The 14,566-nt window shown below is 34.1% G+C and overlaps 1 protein-coding gene across 1 annotated transcript in view; it reads left to right on the plus strand.

The window, feature by feature from the left end:
• Smc5 (structural maintenance of chromosomes 5) overlaps positions 1 to 13,704 on the plus strand; it is an 85,164-nt gene extending 71,460 nt beyond the window's left edge. The window contains 8 exon segments of the mRNA XM_047524230.1: positions 2,292 to 2,417; positions 4,959 to 5,003; positions 5,426 to 5,521; positions 5,974 to 6,078; positions 6,295 to 6,414; positions 10,858 to 11,037; positions 11,120 to 11,215; positions 12,365 to 13,704. Coding sequence (XP_047380186.1) covers positions 2,292 to 2,417; positions 4,959 to 5,003; positions 5,426 to 5,521; positions 5,974 to 6,078; positions 6,295 to 6,414; positions 10,858 to 11,037; positions 11,120 to 11,215; positions 12,365 to 12,508 — 912 coding nt within the window. The 3' untranslated portion in view covers positions 12,509 to 13,704.
• Positions 13,705 to 14,566: the final 862 nt, after the last annotated feature.

Raw genomic sequence — 14,566 nt, forward strand, 5'->3', positions numbered from 1 at the left:
TACCTAGAAATCTAATTTAATTCTATTTGTACAGAAAATAGTTTTTGTTTGACTTTTATTTTAATGAGTCGGTAAATAGAACTTAGTACAATACTCAACTATTTTAATAAGAAATTCTGTGAATAATTCTTAATTCTTCCACAAGAGGGCCTTCTTAGAAAAATTTTTCATTTAATGTTACCATATTTCTATACAACTTTTTTAACAACTGAATTTTCTCAAAAAAAAACCTTTCAAATAAAGATAATACTTATTCATTTCTCCCAAGATATATACCTACAAAGTAATATTTTCTGAGCTGTTAGTAGGGGATAATTTATAAATTTTGCCTTTTCTGCTCTTATGTCTTAAATAGATGAAGTATTTTCTATTCTCTTAACTATTTAAGGCTAAATTCTAAACAGACATGGGAATAAAGCCACTCCACTTGCTTGATTTTATGGCATTTTATACAAATGTATATTCCCTTTTTCCTATTTGTAAGCTTCGTTGTTTAGGGCTGGGATTGTAGCTCAGGGGTTGAGCACTTGCCTAGCATATGCAGGACACTGGGTTCGATTCTCAGCACCATATATAAATAAATGAATAAAATAAAGGTCTGTCAACATCTAAAAAATTAAAAAAGAAAAAGATTTGTTGTTTAAAATGAAGAGGTACTATGTGAAGAGATATGTCAAAAACATGTATGTATAGAAATAACATTTGTCCAATAAAGATTTTACTATAAAATGTCACCAAACAGAAGGGAACTATTAAATGAGCTGTACTTTTAAATCCTGAGCTTCACATAATCAACTCAGTGATACTTCTTAACCATAAAGTCCAAAACTTCATTTTAGCAAAGTTAGAGGAACAGGAAGCAGGATTAGAAGTCATTAGGAATATTTAGTTTCTTTCTAGTTGCCCCCTGTTTTATCCTTGCCAGAGTGTAATGGCCCCTAAAGAGAAGAATATGGTGACTGGGAGTCTTTAACATTTTCTTCTATTTCTCTCAGGCCATAAAGACTGAGGAATTCATTCAAGGAAACCATAGTACTAAGTGATTAGTATAAAGGCTTGCTCATATGTTCACTACAGTGTATGTCCTTTTACTTTTCATAACTGTTGTCTTAGTTTAGTTTATTCAAATTCATGAGTGCAAAAATCACCTAAAAACTTGTTAATAATACAGATATCAAAGCCTAATCCTCAAAGATACTAAGCAAATAGATCTGGTGTGGGGCTAGGGCATCAGCCCTTCAGGTGATTTTTGTGCAGTTTGAGTTTAGTGCAAAGAGCAAAATGGAAGCATTTACTTTCTTAGAAATCTGCTAACTGGTCTTGTTCCATAACCTTGGAGATGTTTCTGAATATCTCTCAGTCACATCTAAAAACAGATAACATATTTCTCAGGATTGTAATGGGAATCAGATTAATTAACTTATGACATAATGGTGATAATAATGCTCGGCCTATAGGAGGCATTCAGTAGATGACCTCATCACACACTTTCCCAGGCTGACTCTTGCCCACCTTACCAACTCTGATCTCTTACAAATTCCTCAACCAAGTTAGATTACTTGCTTCCCAAATAAGCATGTCTTTGAGGTTTTCATGCCTTTACATTCATGATCACCTATCCTTGGAATGCCTTCTGCTATTGCTTCTTTAGTAATTTCTTCTCCTTGGAAACTTTTTAGTTGTCATAGAAGCTATGATCTTCCTACCTTTCTTCCCCCACTTATATACTCTCACGCAAAGAATCATTATACTCTAATGAAAAGAGAATATGTCCTATAAGCAATTATGGATGTGATTCATGACAATTCTAAGTAAGTATGCAAATTGGGCATAATATTGCTGTACAGTGTTGTGAGATATAAAAGGTGTATGTGAAGCACCTAGCCAAGGTTCTAACACATAAGCATTCAGTAAATAGTGCCTGTTTCTGATGTGATAATGATTCTATGTATCTTTCTCCATATTCACCTTTCTGTGCATAATGCAAAATATAATACTGACATTTAATAGGTTCTCAGTAACTATTTGGTGAAGGAATGAATAGGTCCGTGAATAACCTAAAAGGCAGTTAAATTTCAGACTTCTTACAGATTATTGTGGGTTATTAATGTGCTGATACATTTTAAAATTAAGTTAAAAATTTGACTTTCACAACAAAAAGTCTTGATTTGTGATTCAAATGATTTTCGTAATCAAAATCCAATAATTTATTTGATATGTGGTAGTTTAATAAAACAACTATTTCAATAGTAATGTTCAGATTTTCAGAATGTTTCTTTTTCTCCTAATAGCAACATTTCATTGAGTTGGATGAAAATAGACAAAGATTATTACAGAAATGCAAGGAACTTATGAAGAGAGCTAGGCAAGTATGTAATCTTGGTGCAGAGCAGACTGTTCCTCAAGAATATCAGACAGTAAGTATAAAAAGTATATAATGCTACAGTTGCCATAACACGTTAATTTAAGCTTAAAGTATCTTATGCATTATAACAGGCCATGAAAAATTTGATGTGTCATAAAAAGTGGGATTTTTCCCATTTTAAAACTGAATACATATATAGAGTAATTTCATTCAACAGATTTTCTTTACTCAAATTTGGCCACCAGTCTTATTGCTTAGTACTAAAATTCTTAAAACATAGGAATTACCTTACAGAAATATTGGTACTTTAACAATCATTCTTGCAATGAAAGTGGGCTTTTTTTCTCCTCAAACCACCTTTAGGGGATGCATTTGAAAGATGTAGAGTATAATTCAGCATGAAAACATTGTGTCAGTAATTGGTGTATAAGAAACAGTAAGTGAGGTGATAGAGCAACAAAGGCACAATGAAAATGTTTTCCTAGAAATTGGAATGTTTAATTAGGGTTCATAGGAAGCTGAATCTTAAGGGCTGACATCTGTCAGAAAAGAAAAAAAGAGCCTCTCCTTGTCTTCATTTTATTGGCTGACATCACTCAGTAAAATGAGGAGATGCTGTCCTTCACTCCACATTTCATTATCATATACCTGTCCCATGACCCTAGTCTTTATCTGACAAGTGGGACTAACACCTTTGCTACATACCTGTTCAAAATAATGTCAAAATAAAGAAAATGAGTTTTTAAATATTTGGTATTTGTATGTCTTTTATTTTGAATTTGAAATTTATTTATTTGAATAGATAATAAAATGCATACTAAAGGTATAAACAGCAGGAAAAAAGACCAGTGGGTTTTAATTGTCAAATCATCAGCGGTTTTATTTTATATCTGATGTAGAAACCTCAGAGAATGGATTTGAGTGGGTCACATGTTAGGAATAGAGTAGAAATTTATAAAATTAATTGAGGAGCTTATTGTTTTTAAAGATAATACTAGAACTTTTCCTAAATATGTTGTGTTTTCATAAATATATAACTGTATTAATTTTATTTCAAAAATAACATACTTTCCTTAATAAGTCATTCTTCTTTTGAAAGAAACAAAATTAGAAGATAATTAGTATATTAAAATGCATTGATTATTTACTACATAATAGGCATTGAACAAGATAGACATACTTCTGTATTGAAACATTCTAGTCTGGAGGATGGGGCAAACAAAAACATGAAAGGCAAATAGATAATGTCAGATAGAGATGCTAAAAAAGAAAAACAAGGTAAAAGGATAGAGAAAGGTAAAGGGATGGGAAACTGGTTAGAGGTGGCTCCTTTGAGAAGATAGTTCTGGGTTTTGTTTGTTTTTTTTGTTTTGTTTTGTTTTGTATGTGTGTGTGTGTGTGTGTGTGTGTGTGTGTGAGCCAGGAATTGAACCCAGGGACACTTAACCATTAAGCCACATCTCCAGCCCTTTTTTATATTTTACTTAGAGACAGGGTCTTGCCAAGTTGTTTAGGGCCTCACTAAGATGCTGAGACTAGCTATGAACTCGTGATCTTCCTGCCTCAGCCTCCTGAGCCACTGGGATTACAGGTGTGTACCACCACACCTGGGACAAAGATACTATTTTTGATAAGTCCTGAATGAAGAGAGGAAATCACTCAAGTGAAGATGTGAAGAAAAAGTATTCCAGGCAGAGAAAATAGTTCATGCAAAGTTCTGGAGATGGAAGTTATTTAGCATATGTCAGGACAGAAGAAATCTCAATGGGGCTAAAAATTATAATCCAAGCAGAGAGGAAGACAGACACCAGATTATGTAGGATCATTCCTGTATAATAGAGATAGATGAATGGCAGCAAGAGACCTTTTAGAGGATGAGACAAATTATAGTAGCATGGATTAGGGTGGTAGCATGAGAAAGAGAGGGGTTGATAAATTTGGAGTCTTTTAATGATACAGCTAATAGGATTTACTGGTGGATTTGAAAGGAAAAGGTAAGAGAAAACCCCTCAATTTTTCACCTGAGCCAAATAGTGATGCTATTACTGAAATGGAAAAGATTGAAGGAGATTTGTGTTTGCTTAAAGTAGTGGAAAAGGTAGATGAAGTGGAGATTGTTTCACCATCTAAAGTTTAAGATACTTGTTAGAATCAGGTGAAGATAGCAAGTAATTGTTAGGTGCATAAGCTCAAAGCTCCATGGCCAAGTCAAAGATTCAGTAAATGTACATAAAAAAGATGTAAAGGTCTATAGAAATAAAACCGCATTCTAAAGGATTAAAAAAACAAAAGATTAAGACATCAGATTAATATAATGCATCAGTCTTTTTTAGGGTTTCAAGATTCATATTGTACCTTTTAGTATATGTGCTAGGCAAAACAATGTACTGCTTGTCTCCCCTCATGCTTAGGTATCTGTTCTAATTTGTCTCTGTGGCATGGATTCAGAAGAGGGTCCTGTGGTGAAATTCTACTGTCAAAGTAACTGGATTCTTAGGATGCTTTTGTAGTTCTTCATAAGTACAGTATAAAGTTCTAACTTCTTGCTCTCTTTCAATGCCCCACATATTCTGGACCCATTCTACCAATTCAGCAAGTACCCACCATTCCAAATGGACACAACTCCTCACCCCCCATGGTATGCAGTGCTCATTCTTTTTTCCAAGCCTCTGTCTTCCTTCTGCCTTGTTCTTCCTTAGCTGTTTGCTTTAAGGTCCAGAGATGAATTCTAGGCCTTTGAATTCTTTTAACTCTTCTGTAGCATGAACTTTTTCAAAGTCCATAGTCTGTGATATGTACTGCTTGTTTTAATACTCAACATCAATACATTGCCTTAAGGTGTTATCCACTGTATACATTTTGTTTTCTTTTAAAGTGTAAACTTTTTGAAGGCAAAAAGACCCTGTTTGTATTTCCTTTGCAACCTTGTATGCTAGCATGTTATCGATTAGATAGTAGATATTTAGTAGATTACCTTTCTTTTAACTATTTGAATGGAACTGTTTTCACTGTGCTATCGCTAATGATAAACAAGTTTTTTTTTTTTTTTTCCCTCTTTAGGCTTTCCAAGATCTTCCAAACACATTGGATGAAATTGATGCTTTATTAACTGAAGAAAGATCAAGAGCTTCCTGCTTCACAGGACTGAATCCTACAGTATGCCTCTTTCTCTATTCCCATTCTACAGCCACCACAATTGCCCCCTCCACACACACACATACACACACCACACAGTTCCCTTCGATACTTGCCTCCCACTCTGTACTAGAGCTCTTGGTAATAATAAGCTAGACAGCAGGAACAATGTGCTTTAAATGCCAGATTCTGAATCTATTAGAATTTTAAATAGACTCTTCCTAAGGAACACAGTGTTCTGTGCCATTTCTTTATAAAAAGAATAGTTGGGTTAACTTGAAATACTGTAATGTCTATTTTTTTCAAGGATTTAAAAAATGGCATTTTCAGTACGTAATAAGAACATATATTAATTGCATACAAACAGTGCAACACAATTGACTTTTTCAATTAATGTTTTCATTGATGCAGAATTCTACATAATGTTATCCTTTAGTAGATTTATCTTAAAGGAACATTTTTTTTCCTGCCAGGTGGTTGAGGAATACACAAAAAGAGAAGAAGAAATAGAGCAGTTAACTGAGGAACTAAAGGGAAAGAAAGTTGAACTAGATAAATATAGGGAAAACATTTCACAGGTAATTTTTACATCTTTATCCTTTTTTAAAGAAATCATATGCTTATCATTAATGGTATGGGCATATAGAATAATGCAAAATGGAATGATAAGTCCTAAAAGAAAGAGTGTCTTCACATGACTAGATTGATATTGATATAAAATTTGTTTTACATAAGGGTGTGTATCAGAATGTAATACTTCTTTTAAATTATGTATTTGATTGCCTTCTTTGTAGGTAAAAGAAAGATGGCTTAATCCTTTAAAAGAGCTGGTAGAAAAAATAAATGAAAAATTCAGCAATTTTTTTAGTTCCATGCAGTGTGCTGGTGAAGTTGATCTCCATACAGAAAATGAGGTAAAATGGCTTTTGGAATATATTTCTTGGCAAGTAATTTTAATTAAGTGCTAAAAGTACATGTAAAATTATTTACTTTGGAATTACATCTAAAATTTTGGCTTACTAGATAATTATCCAAAGAAAGGAAAAGAGTACTTGTGGGATTCCATTAAGGTCACATTTCCCCCCTGCAGAGGTGGATGGATGTTTGAGATTAGTGACTAAATTCCTTACTAGCTTTGTTTGTGTGCAATCTGAGTAATGATTATTCAGCTGTGTTGAATAAGTGCATCACTTTATAAAAGTACCACTTCCTAAGTTAGAAGGGTCATAAACAAATTAGTAAACATTGCCAAAATATACTGTATGTCAGAAGTTTCTTTTTGATCATATATTCACAAGAACAAAAGTATTGGGAAGTATGCTACTAATTTCTTGAGCCACACACATTCACTGTTCATGCTAGTATATAAAGAGGGCCTGAAGATGTAGCCAAGTGGTAGAGCATGTGCTCAGCATATGGGTTGCTATAGGTTCAGTCTCCAGCACTAGAAAAGAGATAGTCAGGTTTGTTGCTACATGCCTATAATCCCGGGAACTTGGGAGGCTGAGGCAGGAGGATTGCAAGTTCCAAGCCAGTCTCAGCAACTTAGGATGTAAGCATCTTAGTGAACTCTGGCTCAAAATAAAAAATAAAAAGGGCTGAGGGTGTAGCTTAATGGTAAAGCATCCCTGGGTTCAATCCCCCATAACCCCTACCCCAAAATAAATAAATAAATAAATAAACAAATAAATAAATAAAATGTATAAGTGGATGACCGGGATTTGCTTCAAAATAATTGGGAAAGGAGAGTGGGTGAGGTTGTGAAACAAGAAAAGCCATTTATTGATCATAGTTGAAGCTAGTTACTGGCACTTAGAACTAGTTTTAGTGTTCTAATTTCTGTTATGTAAAAGCCAGGAGCAGTGGTGCACATCTGTAATCCTAGCTACTCAGGAAGCTGAGGCAGGAGAATCCCAAGGTTAGGCCAGCCTGGACTATTGAAACCTGCACTACTGTTAATTCAGAAACCGACACGGGTTGGGGGCAGGGGGCATTAAGAAAAACACACAAACATTTAGAGAGAAAGGTGGAATCAGGTGGTACTGCTCTCTGGTGGAGGAACAGTGACCCAGAGCTGGCCTCACACATTTATTATATAGGCTTTATCATCAAAAGGTTATTTGTGAGAATGTTTCTGGAAAGGGTAGACTTGATGATCACAGCATGGGAGAGACGTTACAGTTCTTGCTATGTTCAAAATCTTCTACCCCTAGGAGTCAGTGTCTGTGATTCAAGGTTAAAACTGAAATCTCTGGATGTTTGCCCAGAGAGACCAAGGACTGGCATGCCATAGCAACTGGGGAATGTTAACCCTGTACTTTTGCACAGGGGAATCCCAGTGCAAATGTGCCACAACCACAAGGTAATGAGGTACTTTGATTCACATCACCGTGTCCTGCACTGGATAACTTAGTGAGACCCTGTCTCAAAATAGAAAATAAAAAAAGGACTGGGGATGTAGCTCAGTGGTAAAGCTCCCCTGGCTTAACCCCCCAGTACCAAAATAATAGTTATTATGAATAATATCTGTGTTGAAAATTTCTCCATAATAAGATTTTGTTGAGAAGATATTTTATTTGCATCTTTACAATTTTCCACTTTAGCATCAATTCAGGTTTGCATTATGTCAGATACATAATTATAAACAAGATAGCACTGTTTTTTTCCTCTGAGATGTTTTGGCCCTTTACTTCTTCATCTGTGTAGTTTGAAGCATATGTATGAAACATCATTTATTTTTAAGTTCCAGTTCTAAGATATTAGGTCCTACTACAATATTTGTTGTCCGTACAGTCCTTGGGTTTGTTATAATTTAGGGGACTCAATTATAATAACAATAGTAATTTTTAATATGTTTTCTTTGTACCTGGTACTTTTATTTTCTTATATAATCCTTACAACCATCCTGGAAGGCAGATTACTTCATCCACCATATATAAAACAAATAAACTGAAAACAAGTTTATTAAATATCACATAACTTTCAAGTGAAAAGAAGTCAAACTATAGATTTTGACCAGATAAGGCATAAATACAATCAAGGAAGCACAGTGACATATTTGGTACTTGACCCATCATAGAGATCCCATTCTTTTAAGTGTAAGTGCATGATACAGTAACTTCATCACATGCTATTTCTTCTGCATTTTTAATTGGTGCATTATAGTTGAACATAGTGATGGGATTGTTGTTACATATTCATACATGCACACAATACAGCAATATAATTTGGTCAGTATCACTCCCCAGCACTTTCCCATGCCTCCCCTACCTCCCAAACCTTAGAGCCACCACTCCTTTTTCTGTTTTTTAAATAACAACTGCAGTCCTGATTCTTCTCAGCCTATTCAGTGCAGTTCTCCTGCCTAGCACTGGGTTCCTGTATAATGGACATTCTTACTCTTCTCACCCTCCTCCTTTGTCCCCCTTCTGCTTCTAATTATGGTTCTTTAGTTACCTTCTTTATTCAGAGCCTTCAGTGAGATGGAAGAAGCTAGAATGAAGCAGAAAGAGCAAAATGATGGGTGGCAGAGCCAGAATCAAAACTAGTGTAGTCAGTTACATAGTCAGTGACATAGTTAATAAAATTACTGTGGAAGAAATGCAGTGTATAAGTTAAAAAGTTGACATTGGTAATCAGAAGTATTATATGTTTATTTCATTATCATTTATTTTGGTGTGTTGGGTGGGGGCAGGGGTGGCAAACAGACTAAAACTGTTATTTCTAAAATTTGATAGCATACCAGAGTCCTTAAGGTTTATGATCAAAGGGGTTTACCATCATGACCCACATGACGTTTACTCAGTTTCCCCGAGTGAGTCAGATTAGAAATGTTACAAGTATGAGAAATTTAAGAATAAAGACAAGACCCGGAAATAAGCAAAGGCGGGAGCACGGTGGGATGATCCAGCTCTGATGGGAACTGGATCTAACAACAAAATGGAGCCCTCATGTTTTATTTAAGTGGGTAGGAATACCAGTGGGATTCAGAGTGAAGAACTTCCTAAGGAAGTTGACGGCAAAGGCAACTTGGTTGGGGCTTATCAGGTTACGCCCACCTTCTCTACCTCCAGGCTGCTGCAGATGAACCTAGGGCTGTCTGAGCCAGTGGGCAGGGTGTCAGCATAATCTGAGCAGCCTTGAATTGGTGAATTTCACCAAGAGTTCTCAGAAAAGCAAACCCCCTTACTGTGAGATGGCTCAGACAACCCCATAATTCATTCATGGCCACTGACAGTTTACATTTTTTGTGAAAGTTCTTACTGTTAATCTTAGAGCTCTACTCTCTAATGCCATCACCACTAAGCTCAAAACATGTTGTGATTACATGTTGAGGTGATATTTTGGATATATATCATTAAAATTAACTACCTCTTTTTTTTTTTTTTTTTTTTTTTTTTTTTTTTTGGTGCTGGGAATTGAACCCAGGGCCTTGTGCATGCTAGGCAAGCACTCTACCAACTGAGCCATATCCCCAGCCCCAATCTTACCTCTTTGTTTTTAATTTTTTAAATGTAACCATTAGGAAATTTTTAATTGCCTGTTTCTTGCATGGTGTCTCTTGGTCAAGAATATCTTAGACCTCCTCTGTTTGTTAAATAGTTAACTGTGTGTGTGTGTGCGTGTGTGAGAGAGAGAGAGAGAGAGATACTGGGATTGAGCCCATATGTGCTAGTCAAGTACTCTATCACTGAGCTACCTCTTTAGTCTCAGTGGATAACTTTTAACTAGGGAGTTATATTTTAAGGTAAAACTAAATCCAAGTGACCTAAAAGTGACAGGTAACGCTCATAGGAGTAATAAATAAGCCTTAGAGCAGACTCAGTTTGAGCAAAATGTATAGAACGTTGAATGTACCTTGTTATATACCAGGATTGTATGTATGTATGTAGCATAATATAAAAATTCCTACCTAATTTTCTTCTTAGTTATCTGAAGGAGTGGGGAGAACTTTTGGCCCGCTGCAGTGGCATACACAGCTGTTTTCTATCAGAAAATGGCATCGCATTCTATTGTGTTTTAATTGTTTTCACCTATAGTTAAAAAACCCAGCACTCTTGAAACTAAAATACTGCTTTTCCATGACAGGTCTTCTCACTTAGTAATTTCTAAAAAATTCTTTGAAAGCCTGCTAAAATTAAAACCAACGATATAGGACAGGAAAAAGTTGCTTTTAATTTAAATAATATCTTGTCTAATAGATCCTTCTTAGATGGTAACTGCTGAATATTTTATTGTTTTATTTTAAACTAATAAGTTATTTACTCTTACAACTGATTTATTCAATCTATTTTCAAGCAATAGAATTAAATTACCAGGGAACGCTGTCACCTTGCAACTTTTTAAATGTTTTATAGGAAGACTATGATAAATATGGAATTCGAATTAGAGTCAAATTTCGCAGTAGTACTCAACTACATGAATTGACTCCTCATCATCAAAGTGGAGGCGAAAGAAGTGTTTCTACCATGTTATACTTGATGGCACTTCAGGAGCTTAATAGATGTCCATTCAGAGTAGTTGATGAAATCAATCAGGTATAGTGACTATTATTATTTTTTAATCTAATTGTATCCTGTAATAAATACAAATGTGACCATTGTTATTATCATGGTTTAGGGAATGGACCCGATCAATGAACGGAGAGTGTTTGAAATGGTTGTAAACACTGCCTGTAAAGAAAACACATCTCAGTACTTTTTTATTACACCAAAGGTAGGTAATAAACAACCTCAGAGTGCTTGTGCATGCAGAAGTTCTCTGTGACTTAATTGTGTAGTAGATTTTGGCATAATATATAAATATGAGCAGGAACACTCCCCCCAAAAAAAGAAGCTAAAAAAATTATAATATTTACATTCATATAAGGATCAAGTTCCAAGAACAATAACCAGAAACCTCATTATTCAAAGAAGAAACATAAAAGGCAAGTTTTATGTTCTATAACTGAGATTTCCTCCCTGCTGTTGGCACTCATTCCTTTTCTAGAAAAGCTCTTTTGTCATTAAAAGATGACTGAGGAATGCAAACCCTAGAATCCTGGTCCTCTTCATTTTCCCAGAAATGCCTGTCCTGTCACTTACTTCCCCCACTTTTTATTCACCACTGCTGCTACCCTGACCCGAGGAAATTGGAAGTATCCCAACATCTTATACTCACAGATAAACTTCGATAACAGTGTAGTTATCTTATGACAGTTTTCTGTAATCTAGACTATTTCAATGAGAAATTTTCTTTTGTTAAATCTAGTGCCATAGGAGAATTATAAAAGGGATACACTCAAAGATGTGTTTATGAAGATAATCAGATCCTTTTTTAACTTAAGTAGTCATGAAAAATTCCATTGAAGAACCCATCCTAAATTCAGATTTTTATTGGGTTTTATCATCATTTTTTTCTGTAGATACTCTGTGGAATAGGCAGACCTGTTAATACTCTTAATTCTTAATAAACACCTTGGCCTACAAATGAAATTTCCCTGCGCTCACTTTTCAGGCTACCAGTATATCACAGTGCTTGACCACAGAAGTTGCATGAGAAGTGTTTGTGGATAAGAGTGAAGTATCTATCCTAGGAAAATTATAAAGAACAGTCTTTTGCCAGGATCCACCAAGGGATTATATCACCCAGTTGTCCTCTGAACTTAGAGGATTCCCAGGTGTTGGTTATTCCTTAAGCCAGACTCCAAGTACACTAACTCAGGCAGCAGTCATAGTCTGGCAAGGCTTATATTGAGGTATTTGAGGGCTTCATAAATGTTTTGTTAATATTAGAGTAAAATGATATATTTGTGTACATATAAGGTTGGAAAACTATGCTTCTTGGTGTATAGCACTGTGTGACAGTTTGTCTATTTTAATACAGCTCCTGCAAAATCTTCCTTACTCTGAAAAGATGACAGTATTGTTTGTCTACAATGGTCCTCATATGCTGGAACCAAACAGATGGAATTTAAAGGCTTTCCAAAGGCGGCGGCGCCGAATTACATTCACTCAACCTTCTCAGTAGACGCAAAGGGAGGGAACTTGGAATTTTTTCTGTTAGATTGTTTATAAATATGGCTCAACTGAATAAAAGTTAGTAGATTTGTTAAAACAAAAAGATTGATTATTTTTGGAAACCAGCTTTTAAATATATAAATAGGTTAGTGAAATGTAGACCACAGTGATTTCTTTCTCTGGAACATCATCTGGGAGTAAAAGTTAAGTCTTCAGTCTTGATCTTAAGTCCTTAATACTCTGTGAGTAACTGGGTTCCCATGCTTAAACGTATTTACTATTGTATATCTATGGTACGGTGGAATGGAGGTTATCAATCACAAGGAGTTTTCTTGACATGATAGCCTTGAGCTTTAATTGCAAAATAACTAATTACCTATAAAGTCATCTTAAGATGACTCTAGAATTTAAATTCTAGTTTTTCCCAGTGTTATATTTAATTTTTTAAAATTGAAATGAAAGTGTCTAATGTATAGTAATAATTTATGACAAATCTATTCAGTTCTTTCTATTAAAAAAGATTACCTTGTCTTCACTAGGAAATGGACTTTTTTGGGCCTTTGCAGTAAGTTTTATGAAACTTGATGCTGTACTTGTTATGGTGTTTCAAAGGGAAAGACAGTTGGCCTCAAAAATGCTAGCAGGACTTCTTTGAAATGCCACAAGGTGGCCACTAGATGATGCAAAATGCAACCAAAAAGATTGACAGAGAATAAAATCAGGTGACAAGGATTTTTAAAGAATAACCTTGTAAAGTCTGTGGGGGGTTTTGTTTTGTTTTGTTTTTTAATTTAAAGTCAATTGTATTTTACATCTTAAATTTCTAAAAAACATTTTTATAATTATTTTTAGCAAGATTTTCGTAAAATTTCATATACTGGTTTCTACAATTTGTATTTGAAATTTCTCAGTGCTGTGTAAAGAGTGAGGGAAAAGCATTAATTTGTTTAAAACCATAATGTTTTTAGAATTTAAGCTTAGAGGTCCTTTTTTATGGTGTTAATCTACCCATATCTTAGAAAATCTAGTTTAAACTGTTTTATTCCAGCTTGAAAGAATTAAATGAGAAAAATCATTTGTTTATCTCTGAGAGTCATGCTAATTAACAGTGTCAAACAAATCCTATTCTTTTAAAAAATAAATCTTGTAAGAAAATGAACTGGTCCAAGAACATGTCTTTGAATAGTGAATTGGATCTGTACTGGTAATGACAATTTTTTTTGTTTTGTTTCTTTTTTTTTTTTTTTTTTGCTAGGCTGAATAAATTGACGAATTGCATTCAGTTCAGGTTTTATATATTCTTAAATAGCCACTGACATTTATATTCTTATTAGGTCAAAAAATAATGAGCTATGAGTTTATACCCTTTTCCTTAGACATTTTCTCTTTTAAAAGGTATTTTTTCTTTATGTTTTAAAAGAGCAATCTCCTAAATAAACTAAGCCTAATGCATAACGTATGAAAATATTTCAAAATAACAATTTTACTAGTATGAGCAGGTCATATGAACATTGAAAACTGGATAACATTTAGTAAATGGATGTTACCAACTGTTTTCTCTTTTACTTTGTTTCCAACTATAATTAATAATATATTTTATTATAATATAATTATCATATTTTTATAATATGATAATTATTATAAAACAATAATTTATTAATATATTCTTGGTGTAGTTTATTGACAGTTATTACCAGTCATCTTGTTTCTGCAAAATGAACCTCGTTGTGAAAAAGAAGCTTGAAGACTAAGCATATTTGAAAATAAAATTTCAATTTACATATCTAACAATACTTCATACCTTGTTTATAAGCATTTATATTTCTCTACTGGACAAAGTCAATATTTGGTTTTACACTGAATTTTGAGCTCTGAAGGATAAATTATGTATCATTTTAACACATTAAAGAATAAGTCTAGAGCAATATAGTTTCAACCACTTAAAACTTCATGTTTTCTACAAATGTTGGTTTTTAATTAACATGCAAATTGTAAGAACTTAAAGTAAAAGCCTGATTTGGTGAATAAAATGATATTGAAAACCTTAAGGTGACAAGCATTTTTGATT

This window comes from Sciurus carolinensis, chromosome 14 (assembly GCF_902686445.1).
Source record: "Sciurus carolinensis chromosome 14, mSciCar1.2, whole genome shotgun sequence".
NCBI lineage: Eukaryota > Metazoa > Chordata > Mammalia > Rodentia > Sciuridae > Sciurus > Sciurus carolinensis.